At 48.8% G+C, this 16,858-nt stretch overlaps 2 protein-coding genes across 2 annotated transcripts; both read left to right on the top strand.

The window, feature by feature from the left end:
• Positions 1–9,281: 9,281 nt before the first annotated feature.
• LOC109784470 (aspartyl protease family protein At5g10770-like) lies at positions 9,282–10,934 on the top strand. Its single transcript, XM_073504818.1, has 2 exons — positions 9,282–9,390; positions 9,609–10,934. Exons 1-2 carry the CDS (start codon positions 9,282–9,284, stop codon positions 10,856–10,858), a joined length of 1,359 nt encoding a protein of 452 aa, XP_073360919.1. The 3' UTR covers positions 10,859–10,934.
• A 2,090-nt stretch (positions 10,935–13,024) lies between these two features.
• LOC120967927 (protein ALP1-like) lies at positions 13,025–16,516 on the top strand. Its single transcript, XM_045231093.2, has 5 exons — positions 13,025–13,127; positions 13,748–14,242; positions 14,338–14,563; positions 14,644–15,597; positions 15,696–16,516. The coding sequence occupies exons 2-4, from the start codon at positions 13,748–13,750 to the stop codon at positions 15,099–15,101; spliced, it is 1,179 nt and encodes a 392-aa protein (XP_045087028.2). The 5' UTR covers positions 13,025–13,127; the 3' UTR covers positions 15,102–15,597; positions 15,696–16,516.
• Positions 16,517–16,858: the final 342 nt, after the last annotated feature.

Below are 16,858 nucleotides of genomic sequence, written 5' to 3'. Positions count from 1 at the left end.
GCTCGTTTTTTGCTCTTTTTTTGCACGATATTTTTTTCAAATTTTGTTCTCGTTTTTGGATCTTGTACGTTCTTTTGCCGGAGAGGAGTTCGCCGGAGAGGAGGGCCGAGAAGAGACCGTGAGGAGGAGAGGAGGGATGAGGAGATCACCGGAGAGGAGGGAGGAGGAGATCACCGGAGAGGAAGGAGGAGGAGATCACCGGAGAGGAGGGAGGAGGAGCTCACCGGAGAGGAGGGAGGAGAAACCGTGAGGGGAAGGGAGGAGAGGAGGGAGGAGGAGGTCGCCGGAGAGGAGGAGAGGTCGCCGGAGAGGAGGAGAGGTCGCCGGAGAGGAGGAGGAGGAGGAGGTCGCTGGAGAGGAGGAGGGGAGTATGGTGAAGGAGAGGAGGGGAGATGGAGTGGAGGAGAGGAGGAGATGGAGTGGAGGAGAAAAATGAAGAGGTAAGGAGGAGAGGACCCCGCCCAGCCATATATACGGCATAGTAATGGCGCACCGTGGGCAGGTGCGCCATTACTAACTTTTTTTATTTATTTTTTTGATTTATTTTGAATTTTGAAGGCGGGAAGATAGTAATGGCGCACCTTGGGCAGGTGAGACATTACTAACTTTTATTTTATTTTTTGATATAGTTTGAATTTTGAAGGCGGGAAGATAGTAATGGCGCACCATGGGCAGGTGCGCCATTACTGAGTCTTTTTTTTTGATTTTTTTGCCTCTCCAGATCTTGAAAGTCCCGTAACTTTTTTTCTGTTAGGTTTTTGAGGATTCTAAAAATCTTCAACGGGGTTTTCCTAGTTGAATTCGGATATAACTTTTCGAGTAGATGATTTTTCATATAAAAAACTTCTTCATCGGAGTTCGTATGCAAAAGTTATGCCCATTTTACAAATTCTCGAGAGATTTTGCAAAAAAGTCGAAAATTCATGTTTGTAAATTTTGCTAACAACTAGACCACATATCACATTGGAATCTTATTTTTTTTATTTTTTTGACATTTCTATCATTTTCTTTTTTTTAAACTGAAAAGGCGGTCCAGGGATGCATTTGGTGAATTTTTTGGCCACCTCAGAAAGTTAGTAATGGCGCACCACCTAGTAATGGCGCACTATCCACTGGTGCGCCACTGCTAACAAATTTATTTTATCTTTTTTTCAAAATTAGTAACGGCGAATCACACACCAGATGCGCCATTAGTAATGTGGTCAATAATGGCGTACCTGTATCTGGTGCGCCACTGCTATACCACATACATGATGCACCATTAATGTCCATATTAGCTATAGCCGTTTTCCTAGTAGTGAGTTGACATGTGCAATCACGTGATGCATCAGGTGAACAGCTGGGCTAGTTAAGATAGACTTTCGGTCCGGAGTGAAGCCTTTCTAGCCCATATCAATGCGCATGCAGGGGCGTAAGAAGGCAGATACTCTGCCCTCGAGGCACGTAGTTGCTTCATTTCTTGGCTGCTTGATGTTACGCCTAGGCTCGTCGTCAAGAGCCAACGGAGGCTGCTGCTTTGGCCACTGCTCGATGTGGTTGGTGCGGTGGTGCTGCCCTATACACATAAGGTGCTTAATGAAATGCCAGAGAGAGAAAAGATGAAGAGGAAGAAGAAGGTTGATGCTGATGTGTGGGTCCCATCTATAATAATGGTCAAAATAAACGGCGTTGACTTCCTGCCACGTCATCCCTGATGGATGGGTCCCGCCTGTCATGAACACATTTAAATCGTCTAAAACGGCCATCAATCGTTTTCGATAGTTTTTAGGGACGAATTACGGAAAAAATGATGGCTTCTGTCAAAATTTTCAAAGTGGTAGTTCAGTGGGACGCCAATCCCCATAGTAGTTTTTTGTCAAATACTCCATGTAAGATCATACAATATTCACCAAGGAGGACCGAGCTACCGGCGGTTCCCGGCCTTTTTTTCTACATCCAGGTATGATGTGCGGGGGGACCGGGGTGAGTTGGATTCGCAGGCGGTGTTGGTGGTCGGGCCCACGCGATGGTGGTCACCGGTGTTGCGCAGCGGTGGCCGTATGAGACTTTCGTAGTGGTGGTGTTGTGGAGCGCACAACACACTGGTTGTTTGCAGCACAAGACAGATGTGGCGCGCCCAGCCGGGGCGAGGGTGGGTTGGAGTGGATGGATGCGCTAGATGTACTCCCTCCCTTCCTTTTTTCTCGAAAAGGGGGATCTCCCCGGCCTCTGCATCAGAGAGATGCATACGGCCATCTTATTAACAAAATAAAAGGTTCCAACAAGGTTCCAAAGTCTCCGACTGAAAAGTAATAAAAAGACAGCTCACACGGAGCTAAAGAGGCTGGGCACACAGACTAGCCAAGATAAGACGCCACAACCGGCTGGCTAAAGATAGATAGGTAAACTAATTGCCTATCCTATTACATGACCGCCATCCAAACCGGTTGAATATATCCCGAGCTACCATCTCCCAGCGGATAGATCCAGTAACCAAATGCTCCCTGGCCTCCATCGGAGTGAGTAGCGACCATGAACGGATCACAGCCGTGGCTCGGAAGATAACCAGTAGAGACTGCAGCATCCTGAAGCTTGGCCGCCCTCATAGCGCACCGCTGCTGCATATCATCCACCTCCGGGAGCTCGTGGATGCGAGCACAGAACCGTCTCCCCGACGAGACGGGGTCTGGGATCCCGCCAAAAGCAACGACCTCCTCCCTAGTAAAGCCTCGCGCTGAGTCCCTCAAAGGATCAACCGAGGTTACCGGAGGAGGTGGCTGCGGGCTCCCAATCCCCACAGACAGAAACCCCACGCCGGGATCCGCGGCCACGGGTACGAACGGATAGGAGAAGGCGGGGGCCGTCTGCCCGTGCCCTCCTCCCACCCCACCTGCGGATGTAGAGGGTAGAGCCGTCGGCGTAGGAGCGGCGGTCCTCCTGACCGCTGGTGAAGAAGGGAGAGCCATGGCCACCTGCCCCAGCCCCCCCCAGCGCGGCTGCTGGATCGGGAGTCACCGCCACAACCGGAGAGGCAGGAGCCGAGGCCGCCTGCCTCGGGCTCCCTCCCCCAGCGCTGGCCGACTCCACCGTGACCGGCGGCACCACAGGAGAGAGGGCCAGGTCCACCTGACCCATGCGGCCTTCCCCACAGCCGACCATCGCCGGCGTCACCGGTGTCACCGGCGCCAGACTAAGAGAAGGAGAGGCCGAGGCCACCTGCCCCAGACCCCCTTCCCCATACCGAACCTCCGATACAGTCGACGCATTCCGGCTCGAGACCACTGAGATGTTAGGAAAAAGCGGTCCCATCTGAGGCTCCACCTCCCTAACCCCTCCCACGGCCGTCACCGAGAGCGTCCCCAACAAACCATCCTCCACAGGACAAGCCACATCATCAAGCTCCAACGGCGGAAGCATATACTCAAAACTATCCGCAGACTCCACCCTGTCACTCCAGAGCCGGGGAGGAGCCGATGCTGGCTCGAAGGATCCGAACCGCAACGTATTCATCGGTACCGCCGGAGCCGAGGGAGACTCTACTCCAGAACCATCACCGGGCAACTGAGCAGCCGGACTCGACCCATTGGCCCTCTCGCGTCCCGCCTCATTATTCGGGTTCCCACGAGCACCGGCATCATCATCCCCCTCGTGCATATCCATAGCAGCCCCGGGAACCGCATCGGCAAACAGCTCCGAATCCTCAAACTCAATCTGAAGTGGAAATACCTCACCCCGATAAAACCAGTTGACCATATCTGGGACAAAATCGATGTCCAAAACACCCACTAAGAGCCGGGCCACCCCATGTGCGCGGGTGAAAGCCATGTCCACATCCTCAGTCTTACCAACCATCATACCCAAACTCGCCACAACTCGAGCATCTGTCAAAGACTCAGATGGGGCCCCTGAAAACCGCAGCCACACCTGAGTGAGCGGTTTTCCCTTAGGCTCCACCTTCTTCCACTCGTGAAACTCCAGGATGCACTTAGTACCCGGCACCTTGCACAACCCAAAACTCAGCAGCTTCTGCAAATCTTCCACCGTTGGGAAATCAACCCGAAACACATTGTCCTCAATCTGGACGAGCTCCCACTGAAAATCACCTGGAGCCAGTTCCTGAAGCCGCTGCACAATTTGCGCCTCAGAAACCACTTCGCGGGTAGCTTTCACAAGTCCAGTAGTCAAACTCTGAGTCTCAGCTATAGTCTCCCTCGCCGCCGGAGACTCAAAGAACGTGAGCTCGGCACAGTACACTCCATACATCGTGAGAGCAGGAGCCTGATCACGCATAACCGGGCAATCCCTCATGACATGAGCAGTCTTACCACACGAGTTACAAAGCTCCGCCATGCACTCAGCAATAAAGTGGCCCTTCTCACCACAACGATAGCAAAGCATCTTTTCTTTCTTACGCGCCCATTTGGACGCCCTCTCAGACTCAGCCCTATCCCCTGCCTCCGCAGCAACTCCAGTATCAGGAACCTCCACGTTGGCCAAAGCCGTCACAACTTCCATTGCCTGGCTAGGCAGCTCAGTCGACCGCACGGGATCCACAGCCATATCCGAAGCCTGATGGTCAACCACGACCGGTGGCGGGGGCTGCTTGCGGGCCCGACCACGTCCGCCACCACGGCCACCACGATGGCCACGGAATCCACCTCTCTACCGGTTATTCGGGCCAGTAGCCCCTTTGACAAAGCCACCCGTCGGACCAAGGAATGGTCTTTCGGCAGAACCATCACTCTGCCAAGCGTATCCGCGTCCACCTCCCGTAGACGACGAACCACGGTGCTGGCCATCCCCGTAGGCATCATAACCATCATCCCCCCACTGTCCTCTGGGCGGTCCATTAGCTCCACCGCGGCCAAGGGCCGACGCATTAGCACCCGCCGGTGCGACGCCTCGGCCCGCCGCCGGCACGCCACGGTTAGCCCCGGCAGAGCCATCCTGCGGCCCCACTCCGGCACGGGCCGACCCGGCCGGCACCGTCGAGCTCTTTCCCGCAACCCCCTGACCCGCCATGAGATGCAGCGGTGGGATACGACGGGCACGGCCTCCACGATCTACTCGACGATGAGGAGTCCGACGGCAGGAAACCCTACGGCGCACGACGGAACCAGAGGAATCAGACGGATCGTTGCATGCCCCCTCCCTTCCTAAATATAAGTCTTTGTAGAGATTTCACTATGAACTACATACGGAGCAAAACGAGTGAATCTACTCTCTAAAATGTATCTACATACATCCGTATGTGGTCCGTAGTGAAATTCCTATAAAGAATTATATTTAGGAACGGAGGGAGTATATATATAGGCTTGCCGGCGATGACGGTGATGGACCACGACACCAACCGGACGACACTCGTGGGGTTGTACCAGGAGGGCTCCATGCTCTCCTTCAAGCACAAGAAGAACCTGACGGCGGCTATGTCCTAGCTCCAACTGTTGGTGGCGGTGGACGGCGGCAGCCGGAGCTTCCCCCGGCCGCACTCGGTTGCTTGCTGCTCATGGCATTCCCATCGGTGAAGGAGGGGTCGATGCGACTACCCCTCCCAACTATGGCGAGGAGCACTCGGGTGTTGACCCCTTTTTTTCACCTATATTTTGCCTGCTACGCCCCTGATGCTTCTTCCCGTGTGCTCATGTTTTTGATGCATGGATTAAATCAGTCTTAATCAAGTGTGCGCATTCATTTAGTAGTTTATTGATTTGGAGATTCTAGAGTAGTCGCAACTTAGTAGTCTTTTTTTGTGGCAATTGTTGTACTTTATGCATGGATTACTAGTTGATTAATCAGAGATTTGTAGAGAGACAAATTAGTGGGCACAGTCTTTTTAGGTGGCAAATGTTATACTTTATCGATGGCAATTCTTTCAACTTATGTTGTCTATTGTCTTTTTAGTTTTGCATCAATCCACCCTAATTACACATGAAAAACAAAGGATACACCATGTGGCAGTTGTTGTGTTGGTAGGAACACTTTATTTAATTTTTGCCATGGCAAGTTTTACAGTCTTTATCATGATGTCCACAATGTTTAAATTGTGAATTTTAATCCTTTTGTCACATGCTCAAATTTTAGCTTTTTTGGTAATGTCCATATGGGAAAAAGAGTGGTGTTCAAGATGGCAAATATTTGTTTTTTGGTGCGTAAGACATGGTAGTTTTTACTTTATTAGCATGAAAAAAATTTACTTTTTTATTTGGAATGGCAAATTTACCTCGGTTGACATGGCAAATTTAGCTACACTGCCATGGAAAATTATCCACTTTTTATTTTGCCATGCCAAAAATGTACTTTTCATTTTCCATGGCAAATTTACATTTATTATCATGGCAAAATTACCTATATTTCTATGGCAAATTTACTTTCTCATGTCAATTTAATAGCCAATGGCAAGTTTTTTGGATTTCATGGAACCATGGAAAATTTGCCATCTCAATTTTATTATAGTACATTGAGCATGGCAAATGAACAAGAAACAAAGTCTACAATCACTGAGTACATTGGGCATACCACGGGGCAAAAAAAATGTGTGGATTATCATATGGCAATTATTTGGAAAAAGTGTGTCCCATGCATCATGGCAAAATTCAAAACATTTTTTTTGAAATAGTCACACAACAAATGTATGATTTTTTTTTCTTCAGAACATGTTACCTTTCCAAGAACATGAAAATTTTACTTTGTAGTATGGTAAATTTACTTTTATTGCCATGATATTTTATTTCTATTTGCCATGGCAATTTTACTTTATTTTTGCCATGTCAATTTTTTACTACTTTATATTGACAATTGAAAATTTACCTTTATTTTGCATGGCAATTTTAATTTAACATACATGGCAAATTTACTTTTATCGCTCCTGGAAAATTAACTTCTATGGAGTATGAAAAGTTTGCTTTTATTGCCATGGCAAAAGAAACTACGGACTGAAATCTAACCGATACAGCCGCTGAATCTCTAGCATGGAAGAACCCTCCCCCTTGAGCTTGGTGGTTTGGGGATCCCTGACCTTCACCACCAGGGCATTGCTTTGCGTGCCCGCTGGCTTTGGCTGCAGCGTATCAACCCATCCAAGCCTTGGGTGCACCTGCACCTCCCGAGCGACACCGACACTATGGCTATATTCCGAGCTTCTACCTCCTGGACAGTGGGAGACGGTTGTTCCTGCCTCTTCTGGACGGACCACTAGCTCCATGGGAAATCCATGGCCGCCATTGCCCCGTCGCTGCTACCTTTGGTACCACGACGGCAACGCAAGTCCCGCACAGTCGCTGAAGGGCTGCTGGATCGCTGATTTACGTGGCGTGTTGACTCCTCGAGCCCTCATCGAGTATGTGCATCTACGGCGGCTGCTTCGACCATCACCCTTTCTGCCACTCCCGACCACCTCTCCTGGCGCTGGACGGCCGGCGTCAGGTACTCTGCGATGTCATACTATCGGGCGTTGTTCGCTGGATCGACCGATGCTCCTTTCTGGCGCACTACCTGGAGATGTTGGGCCCCTCTCCGTGTCAAGATCTTCACTTGGCTGTCAGACTTGGACCGCCGCTGGACCGCCGTGAGACTCGCCCGGCATGGCCGCCCGCACAACGACCGGTGTGTCCTCTGTGATCAGTCCGAGGAGACGATGCAGCACATCCTCACCAGCTGCCCCTTCTCTAGGCAAGTCTCGCATGATATCCTTGCCTGGATTCGCGCCACCATCCGTGCACCATTTGGCAGCGAGGGATTCCTCCCATGGTGCACGTCGGCCATCTCCAGCTCCCCCGCCTGTCACCGCAAAGGACTCGCCACACTGTCTCTCCTAACGGCTTGGTCTACTTGGCGCCACCGCAACAGGTGTGTCTTCGATGGCGAGACCCCCTCCATTGCACGACTGATAGCGTCCATCCAAGATGAAATCCGATCTTGGGCAAGAGCGGGCGCCCACGGACTTAGATCGTTACTTGAGTAGTCACCCTACTTTGTACCCGGGCTTAGCGACCCGTCACCAACAGTCTGCAGCTTACTTCTTGCCTCCTGTGCACAAGATAGTAAGTTTGCATGCCCTCCCCCCTCTCTTGTACTGCTTGTACACCCCCCTCCCCTTACCTATCAATGAAAAGATACGCATCCTAGTGTATTCGCGAAAAAAGAAGAACCCTCCCACGATACATAGGCATACCCCTCCGATTTCGTTGGAATCAGCCTCCGCTGCAAAAGAAAATGTTTTGTTACATTTGGAACTATGTCATGTTCAACTTCAACTTATTTGAACAATTGTGATGTTAAATTTGGAATTATGTCTTTGTGGCTGTTGAGAATTGGGAACACCTATTTAAATTATAGGTGTTGTACTTTGTTGGTGTATAAACTATTTTGTGTGTGTTTATGTTGTCCTTGATTTCTAGGATGCATATACTAATGTTGCTATGCAATTCCATAGTTCGACATCCAAACATGATTCTGTATTGGAACTTGGGAGTAGGATTCCTTGAGCCAATTCAATTAACACCCAAATAACCGAATTCGTATTTGTGTACATTACAGTTTCTTGGCTGAATTGAAACTGAACCCAATTCAACACGGAGGTCTTGAATACAGACATCCAAACACAAACACAACGTAAAAAAAAAATGACTCCACAACATTACCAAAATGTTTTGTATTTAAAAACAGATGTTGTATCTTTATATCATTCCATCATGTTTGAAGTGTTTATCTGGTAATAACGAGACAAGCATGATGCATCGGAGCGCAGACGATCAAAATGGTGATGGAGTACCGAGACACCTGGCCGATGCAAGGTAACAATGTCCTATGTAAAAAAGAACTACTTTTGCGACCGGCAATGAAGGTATAAGCCAATTAGGATACAAGGTAATTAACAACACCTTAACTATGTGGAGGGAAAAAGAGTCCAACTTTTGCAACCGGTGATGAAGGTACCGATATAGATATCTTTGGAAGCTCATTGTGCCGGCTAGCCGTGTAATTTTGGCATCCCTGTTGGAACCACACGGACGTTAATCCCGATCCACTTACGTATGCACGCGCTGCTTATATGTGCGCCAAGCTTTGGGCTGATCGGGGAAGCATATAAACAAGAGAAACCACATGCACAAGGCTGAGAATAACCATTATGTATGCCCACTTACATATCTGATGTCAGTCGTCATAGAAGAACCCGGCTGCTAAAACAAGAACAATGCTGACGTCCTCGACGTACCTCATGTTCTCATTCATGGCTATATATAGGCAGGCTTCCGCCAGGTACCATGCAACCACCACCCGGCTTCCGATCTCCACTAGCTACAATGGCTTCCGCCGTTCCCTGTCTGCTCTTGTGCTTGCTCGTTCTTGCTCCTCATCTCGGCAGCTCCTACCGCACAGGCTCCATCAATGGTGGGAAGCATGTCATCACCCGTTCGTCCCATGAGTCCAAGAAACCATCGACCTGCTCCTCCAACCCTTCTGGTGAAAATCCTACAGTATCTTCATCATGTGCTTGCAACTAAATTTGCTCTTTATGCGAAGTTGTTGAAATATATTGCCCACCTCCGTCCCTCTATCAGTTCGGACTTTTGAATGAGTTGACTGGAGCATAAATTTGATAGTTGCTAACTTATCTACACCTTGTGCAGGAGATGGCAATGGACTGCCGGTGACGCATCGGCTGAGCCCGTGCTCACCTTCTGCCGCCGGTCTGAGCCAGAGCATGCCCTCGGTCGGCCACGCCTCCAGCCGCGACGCCCTCCGCCTACGCGGGCTCCTCGACGAGTCGGCGGACAGTCCTGGTCTGACGATCCCCTCGACCGGCACCCCCCTGGTGGATCTTCCGGACGCACCGGAATACCACGTCGTCGTCGGCTTGGGCACTCCGGCGCAGAACATCACCGTCGGATTCGACACGGCCACCATCGGAGCCACGCTTCTCCAGTGCAAGCCATGCGCCGCCGGGGACCCATGCGACAAGGTCTTCAACCCGTCCCACTCCCTGTCATCAACCCTTTACGACATTCCATGCGGCAGGACATGGGAAGGCTGCCCCATTACCCGTTGCACCACCCCCGGCTGCTCGTTCCGCGTGACACACAACGGCTCCCTCGTGTTCAACGCCACCATGGAGAAGGACACCCTCACGGTGGCGCCGTCGGTCCACGTGCGCGGCTTCAGGTTCCTTTGCATGGAGATGATGAGCGAGGTGCCGGCGGACGGCACGTCGGGAGTCCTCGACCTCAGCAGGAACCGCTACTCGCTGGCCTCACGGGTCAGTCTGTCCCCGGACACGGTCGCCTTCTCCTACTGCCTGCCGAGGGGCGCCGAGTCCCAGGGCTTCCTCTCCTTCGGCACCAGCCGGCCGGAGCTCGCCGGCCGCCGCGTGAGCTACGCCACCCTGCACAGCAGATCCCCCCGCCGGAACCTCTATTTCCTGAGGCTCATCGGCGTGAGCATCGGCGGGGTGGACCTCCCGATCGCCGCTGAGGCGCTCGCCGGCGACGCGCTGGTCGAGGTGCAGACGACTTTCACCTACCTGAAGCCGAAAGTGTACGAGGACCTGCGCGAGGTGTTCAGGTTGTCGATGAGCAGTTACAAGGTGGCGCCGTCGTCCGGCGAGCTCGACACGTGCTACGACTTCACCGGCCTGAACGGCGTCGACGTGCCGACCATCACGCTCAGCTTCGAGGGCGGCGCGAGCCTGGAGCTCGGGTTTGAACAGATGATGTACTTTAGCGACCCCCACAACATCTTCTCGGTGGCGTGCCTCGCGTTCGCGCCGGCGCCGGCGTACGGGTCGGGCGTCTCCGTCATCGGGTCGCTGGCGCAGGCGTACACGGAGGTGGTCTACGATCTACGTGAGGGCAAGGTCGGGTTCGTCGACAACCGCTGCTGATCGATCAAGCCCGCTCAAAGCAGGACGTCGCATGCATGCATCGCATGCATGGCAGCATATTGAAGGTTGGTTCTTCAAAAATAAGGCTCTCACAAGTCACTAGGTAGATGGTGTGGGGTGGAGTTATCTCCGCCTAGCTTGCTGATGGATAAGCAGCAGCTACATAAGTTTTTCTTTTTCTTTTTTTGAGGGAACAACAGCTACATAAGTTAGTGTTATACTGCCTCGGCATCTTGCTTGTTTTCAGGTGCCGTATCAACCGATAGACCAACGTGCTTGGTATATTAAAATAAATAAAGCAGGTCATTGCAAATTGTGTTCTTTTAAGATAATAGTAGTTTATTCCAAGATAACAGGACATTCGAGAGGCAAGAGATCCTCAATATACGGGGTCCTCTGTCGAGCCATTTTGCTTCGTTATGTCTCAGTCAATACTATATTCCTTTGATCTTGTATGAAGATTCATACAACTTTTTTCTTTTTAGTTTTTCTTTTCTTCTATATATGTGTCACTTGAATGAGACCTAGTCACACCCTTTCTGTTATGCTGCCTCAGCATCTTGCTTGTTTGCAGGTGTTGTATATCTACCGATACACCAAACTCCACCACCAGGTGTCGAGCAACTTGTTAGCATCGGTGACCTTCCACGGCGTTCGTGATCCATGAAACCCCGGTCGTCGTATTTGAGCTGGAGCACAGGTAGCGCCTCCTTGAAGGCCATTGTCAACGGTGTAGAGAAGGCACCACCCTGTGTGCAGTAGTTGTCGGTGCCGTAGAGAAGGCACCGCCATATTTGCGTGCCACTGCACCTCTTGCATCATCTTGGGCGGACATTGTCGCCATGGCCCTAAACAACACCAACCATGCACAGTGTGCGGATGCAGTGTGCCCAAGAGGTACTTTGAGATGGTGGTCATTGCCAAGTCACTTGGGTCGACCTGAGTGCCATGGCGGAACCGCTAGTCGGGAGGAAGGGGCACACATGTAGTTCCTCCAAGACTCCTCCTACCCCGCGTCAAGCATGAACGGTCTTGCCCTCCGTGGCCACGTCTCGTCGGGGAAGACAAGCTCAGCGGCGGAAAGGGAGGAAGGTGGCACTAATGTGGTGGCAGCCCGATCTTTCGATGAGTGGGGATAGCAATCGATTTGGTGGAATTTGACTTAGACGACCCGACTATACCCTACCCAACAACACATCCACAATCGCTAAACCAATCTCCGGTGTGTGGTAGGCACAATCAATGTGAACAACGAGGTTTGAGGTCCCGCAAGCAAGCGGAGAATCGGCAAGAACTATAGTAACTTGCAATATGAAATTGCAGACAATAAACTGAACACACGGAATATATGAACAAGTTGGGGTTCCACCGATGATCTGACAAGGCGGTAGTCCTACACCTCTTGTAGATGCAAATTATAGCGAAGGCTAAACAATATTAAAAAAACAAGTTTTAAACCCTAATAAATGACGGCACAAGAGCGGTTCGATGCGAGGGGATCAAAGCCCAATCAAGAGCGGTGTCCTGCAAGAAAAGAAAAAAAGGTTGTTTTGACGGTTTCTGTTGGTCGTCACACTGCTCAAGAGAAGGAATACCACTACAGATGTTCGGTCAATGGCAAAAGAAGACGACTTATTGTTTGGCACATTGCTTTAACTGTCGCGACACCTTCTATGGCGTCAGAAACAAAACAAACACGTCTTCTCATGTGTCGTTATAGTTATCGGTGACACGGCCATTGGTCTAGCGCATACGTGACTGTCAGGCGGGCTAATATGGTGCTAGTGTGTCTGACACGGTTAACGGCAACAACATGATTCAGTTGTGCGTTTGGTTCCTTGGCAAAAATCAGTTTTGTCTTGCTAGGCTAGGCTTGCCGTTTGGTAGCGCAAAAATATCCTAGCTTTTGGGGGCAGCTAGCCTGGCTAGGCTAGAAAGTCCTCGCTCCGCGGGGAGAGCCGATTCGGCTCGCCCTCGACGGCAAAGCCGGAATGCGCGAAAAGGATCTACGCGGAACTCTCCGGATGGATAAGTCTGCTGCAACAAATCCCTACATCTTCGTTCTCCACTTCGACCTCCTCCTCCACTTTCCCCCCGATTTTTTCTCATCCCCAACGATATCCCCCGAGGTCTTCGTATTCTCCGTCAGCTGCAGAGAGAAATCAAGCGAATCCGCCCCAGTTCCCCTTCACGATAGCTGAAGGCGGACAGCGAAAGCCCACATCTGGCCTTGCTCTGGTCTGCGTCCGCCTCCACCCGCCTTTCCCAGGTCTGTGCCCGCCTCCTCTCTTGAATTCTGCTGTGTATGCATGTGCTTTTTTCTTGGCAATGGATTAGCTGGTTCAGGAATTGATTATTACTAGAAGCTGCAAATCCTAAGTACTATCTTTCTATACTCCCCGTGGTCTTATCCAAGGTTGGATTCTTGTTGGGTGAGCTGGTTTGGGATTAGATTGGTATAGCTAAGGTGATATGAAACTCTAGTATAAAGCCACTGTGGCGTTGGGGTTGGGGAGGATACTGTTGTTGGGAGGCACCCAGCTCTTGATTTTTATTTTTGGCCGGACTGCAATTGAGTACTAGCTCATAGGAGTGCATGACATGAATTGATTTTACTGAACATGTATGATGCATCTGCACCTGAATCCTTAATTTGCTATGTACTGAATCATGCATACAGAGCTATCTACTTAGCATGCATCTGAACTGATTCATTACTTCTACATATGTATTTTCTTAACAAACAGAGCCTCCTCTATTTTTGTCTTGTGCCAGCATCTTATTTTCATTTATATGAACAAAGATTTGTCTATAATAGTCCTGGACTGTATATACTAACGACACCGTGTTGTGTGAGTCATTAATATTCGATCTTCTTTGTATTTATAGATGGACGACAGTGCGCAAATTAACAGAAAAATTGCGTTCTTCAGTGCTTTTGTAGTGGCATATTGTCCATTGATCATATATCTAAGCAACTCTAGTCACCCTACAAGATACTCATTGTTAGAGAGAAATAAAGAAAGAATGGCATATCTACGGAAACTGTATTGTGGCGAGGAGAAACACTGCATTGGTGAATTGCGCATGGGAAAATCAGTTTTCTTCAAACTTTGTGATAAATTACGCCGTATGGGTCCACTTAAAGATACATGGCATTGTACTGTAGAGGAGCAAGTTGCCATGTTCCTCACTACAGTAGGGCATCATAAGAAAAATATCGACATTAGTTTCCATTTCACAAGGTCAGGTGAGACAGTGAGTCGTTACTTCAACAGAGTTTTATTTGCAATTGGGAAACTCGGGCCAGAAATGCTTAGGCATCGAACACTTGATACACCATCAAAAATTCAAGGCAACCCACGATTTGATCCCTATTTTAAGGTATAGTACAATGTCCATCTAGTTACCCATAAATTTTTAAATAACTTCATAGTGCAGTAGGTGTATTACTAATTAATTGTTACTTGGATGTTTAGGACTGTATTGGTGCTATTGATGGTACACATGTTCCATGTAACGTTCCACCTCGGATAGTCGACAGATTTCGTGGCAGGAAACCATTCCCTACCCAAAATGTTCTTGCGGCAGTTGACTTTGATTTATTGTTCACTTATGTTTGTGCGGGCTGGGAGGGTTCGGCACACGATTCAACTGTTTTAAGACATTCTCTTGAGCATCCAAATGGCCTTAGAGTCCCTGAAGGTAGGCCCCTGCATTTGTTACATATGAACATATAACATACAGAGTGAATGAGTGATTAATTGCTGATATTGTCATGTTAGGTAAATACTATCTTGGGGATGCGGGTTATGCAGCTAGGAAAGGATTCCTACCACCGTTCCGCCAAACTCGATATCATTTGCGTGAATGGAGGGGTAATAATAGACCTCGCACCCAGAATGAGCTTTTCAACTTAAGGCACTCATCCCTTCGTACTACTGTTGAAAGGGCATTTGGAACTTTAAAGAACCGTTTCAAAGTTCTGACAACTAGGCCTTATTATCCCTTTCCTTCACAAGTTCGAGTCGTCATAGCATGTTGTATCCTTCACAACTGGATATTACTAAACGGGGGTCCTGATGAACTAGTCTACAGTGAGCAGAACTGGTTTGAGCAATATCCAAGATCAGCTGGCCGTGTCCAACGGGTTTTACGTGAGGAACAAAGGGAGGTGCTTAGAGATAGGGATGCCATGGCAGCCAATATGTGGAGAAATAGGCATAATGTTAGACGTGGTTGATTTTTTTCAAACTTTCTGTATGAATTTGTTGATTCTAAGTTGTATTATCACTTAGAAGAACGACTTGTGTGTTTTCTTTCTTCAACTTGTAACCATGATTTCTTTCCCTTGGTACGAGTGCAATGCGATATGCATCTCAGAGGTGTTATTCTGTCTATGAATTATAAAATTTAATTGATGCCACAGGGATATGGCGGGTAACAATGTGGTGTGGCAGCCCCAAGTTGTAGATGAAATGCTACGTTACTACAAAGAAAAGATTCAGTCTGAGGGAAAACAATTTGTCTTCAAAGAGACACATCATGAGGAGTGTGCAAAACAAATCAATGCAAAGTTTACCACCGCCTTCACACAAAGGCAAGTTTATCACAAGTTCCATAAGCTGAAAGGTCAGTGGAAGATCATACTAGAGGCGAAGAATTTAAGCGGTGCCAATTTTGATGATGTCAACAAGATAATATTATATGATGATACTGAAGTTGTACGGATGAAGAACGTGAGCATTACATCTAAATTTTGTCAAATTATATTTCCATCTTGTATTATGTTTTGTCTTTTATAACTAACATTTTCATGCTTCCTCCTCTCTTCCAGACCAAAGACAAGAGGGCAAAATATATCAATGTGCCTATTGCCAACTTTGATGAGATGGAGTTCATATTTCAGGATAAGCATGCTACCGGAGAGTTCACTGTCCTTCAAACACCCTATGACCGTGTTCATGCTCGTGACAAGGATTTTATTGGTGACACCGAGAAGAATGCGATTGATATTGAGGTTGATCCTGCAACACAATATGATTCAGATTGTCTTCCTGACGACACCAATAATGAAAGCTCATCTTCAAAGCGTCCTAGAGGTGGCAAACGTGATAAAGGTAAGAGGGTGAAGTGTGAGGAGAGTGTAGTTCAAGACATGACGCGGTCTCTGCGTGATATGTCGGATACTATGCGTTTCACACACGTGACCAACCCGAATGAGAATTTATTCAAAATAATTGATGACATGGAAGAATACCCTCTATTCGTCCGACTTTCACTGCAGACATCTTTGGCCACCAATGAACAAGTGGCATCCATGTTGAAGGGGAGGCCGATGGCTGCTATTCAAGAGTTTGTGCGGCGCTGGGTCCGTGATAACTTTCCTGAACACGTTCATGTTCCTCCTGGCGTGTGATTCATTTTACTGTAAAAGTTTAGGATTATTTTGTATGTCTTCCAGCATCGTCTCCTAGGGAAATAATGTCCATGACTCATGCTAGCATGTAATGATGTCAGAGAGTTTTTCATTCCTAAAAAATAAGCTTGTTAGTCAGATTAATTCTTTATCAGTCAGTGTGTTTACAGAGTGTGTCAGTGTGTTTACAGAGTGTGTTAAATTTACAATCATGAAGTTGCGCTGAATTTTTGCATGGCTATTTACAACTTGATCTGCCTGTAGCCATTTCTCTGTTTCACTGATATTTTTTCAATAATATTGTAGTGATGATGCACTTGTTATAAGCTACTTGTATTTGGATACTGTGAAAACGAGCTACCTTGCCCGCAGCACAACCAAACGACTAGCTGATGGCTGTTGCTAGCAAGGGCATTGAACCAAATGTGCAGCTAAGGCAAAGGTAGCCTAACCGAGCTAAGCTAGCTAGGCTAGCTCAGCTATGGGCAAGCTGGGCAATACAACCAAACGCTTGGAATGCAATGTTAGTGGCGACAACGCTGTGGCGGATATCAGAAGGACGTGTCCGGCAGGCAGAGCGA

This window comes from Aegilops tauschii, chromosome 7 (genome assembly GCF_002575655.3).
Source record: "Aegilops tauschii subsp. strangulata cultivar AL8/78 chromosome 7, Aet v6.0, whole genome shotgun sequence".
Lineage (NCBI taxonomy): Eukaryota > Viridiplantae > Streptophyta > Magnoliopsida > Poales > Poaceae > Aegilops > Aegilops tauschii.
The sequence above is the reverse complement of the archived record's forward strand: the minus strand, read 5'-3'. Positions and strand labels throughout refer to the sequence as shown.

Bases quoted from the DNA above. Each gene is read 5' to 3' on its own strand.
- LOC109784470 (XM_073504818.1), top strand. From the start codon at position 9,282: ATGGCTTCCGCCGTTCCCTGTCTGCTCTTGTGCTTGCTCGTTCTTGCT. The intron at 9,391-9,608 runs GTTCGTCCCATG...CACCTTGTGCAG, and splicing joins TGGGAAGCATGTCATCACCC to GAGATGGCAATGGACTGCCG.
- LOC120967927 (XM_045231093.2), top strand. From the start codon at position 13,748: ATGGACGACAGTGCGCAAATTAACAGAAAAATTGCGTTCTTCAGTGCT. The intron at 14,243-14,337 runs GTATAGTACAAT...TTGGATGTTTAG, and splicing joins GATTTGATCCCTATTTTAAG to GACTGTATTGGTGCTATTGA. The intron at 14,564-14,643 runs GTAGGCCCCTGC...TTGTCATGTTAG, and splicing joins TGGCCTTAGAGTCCCTGAAG to GTAAATACTATCTTGGGGAT.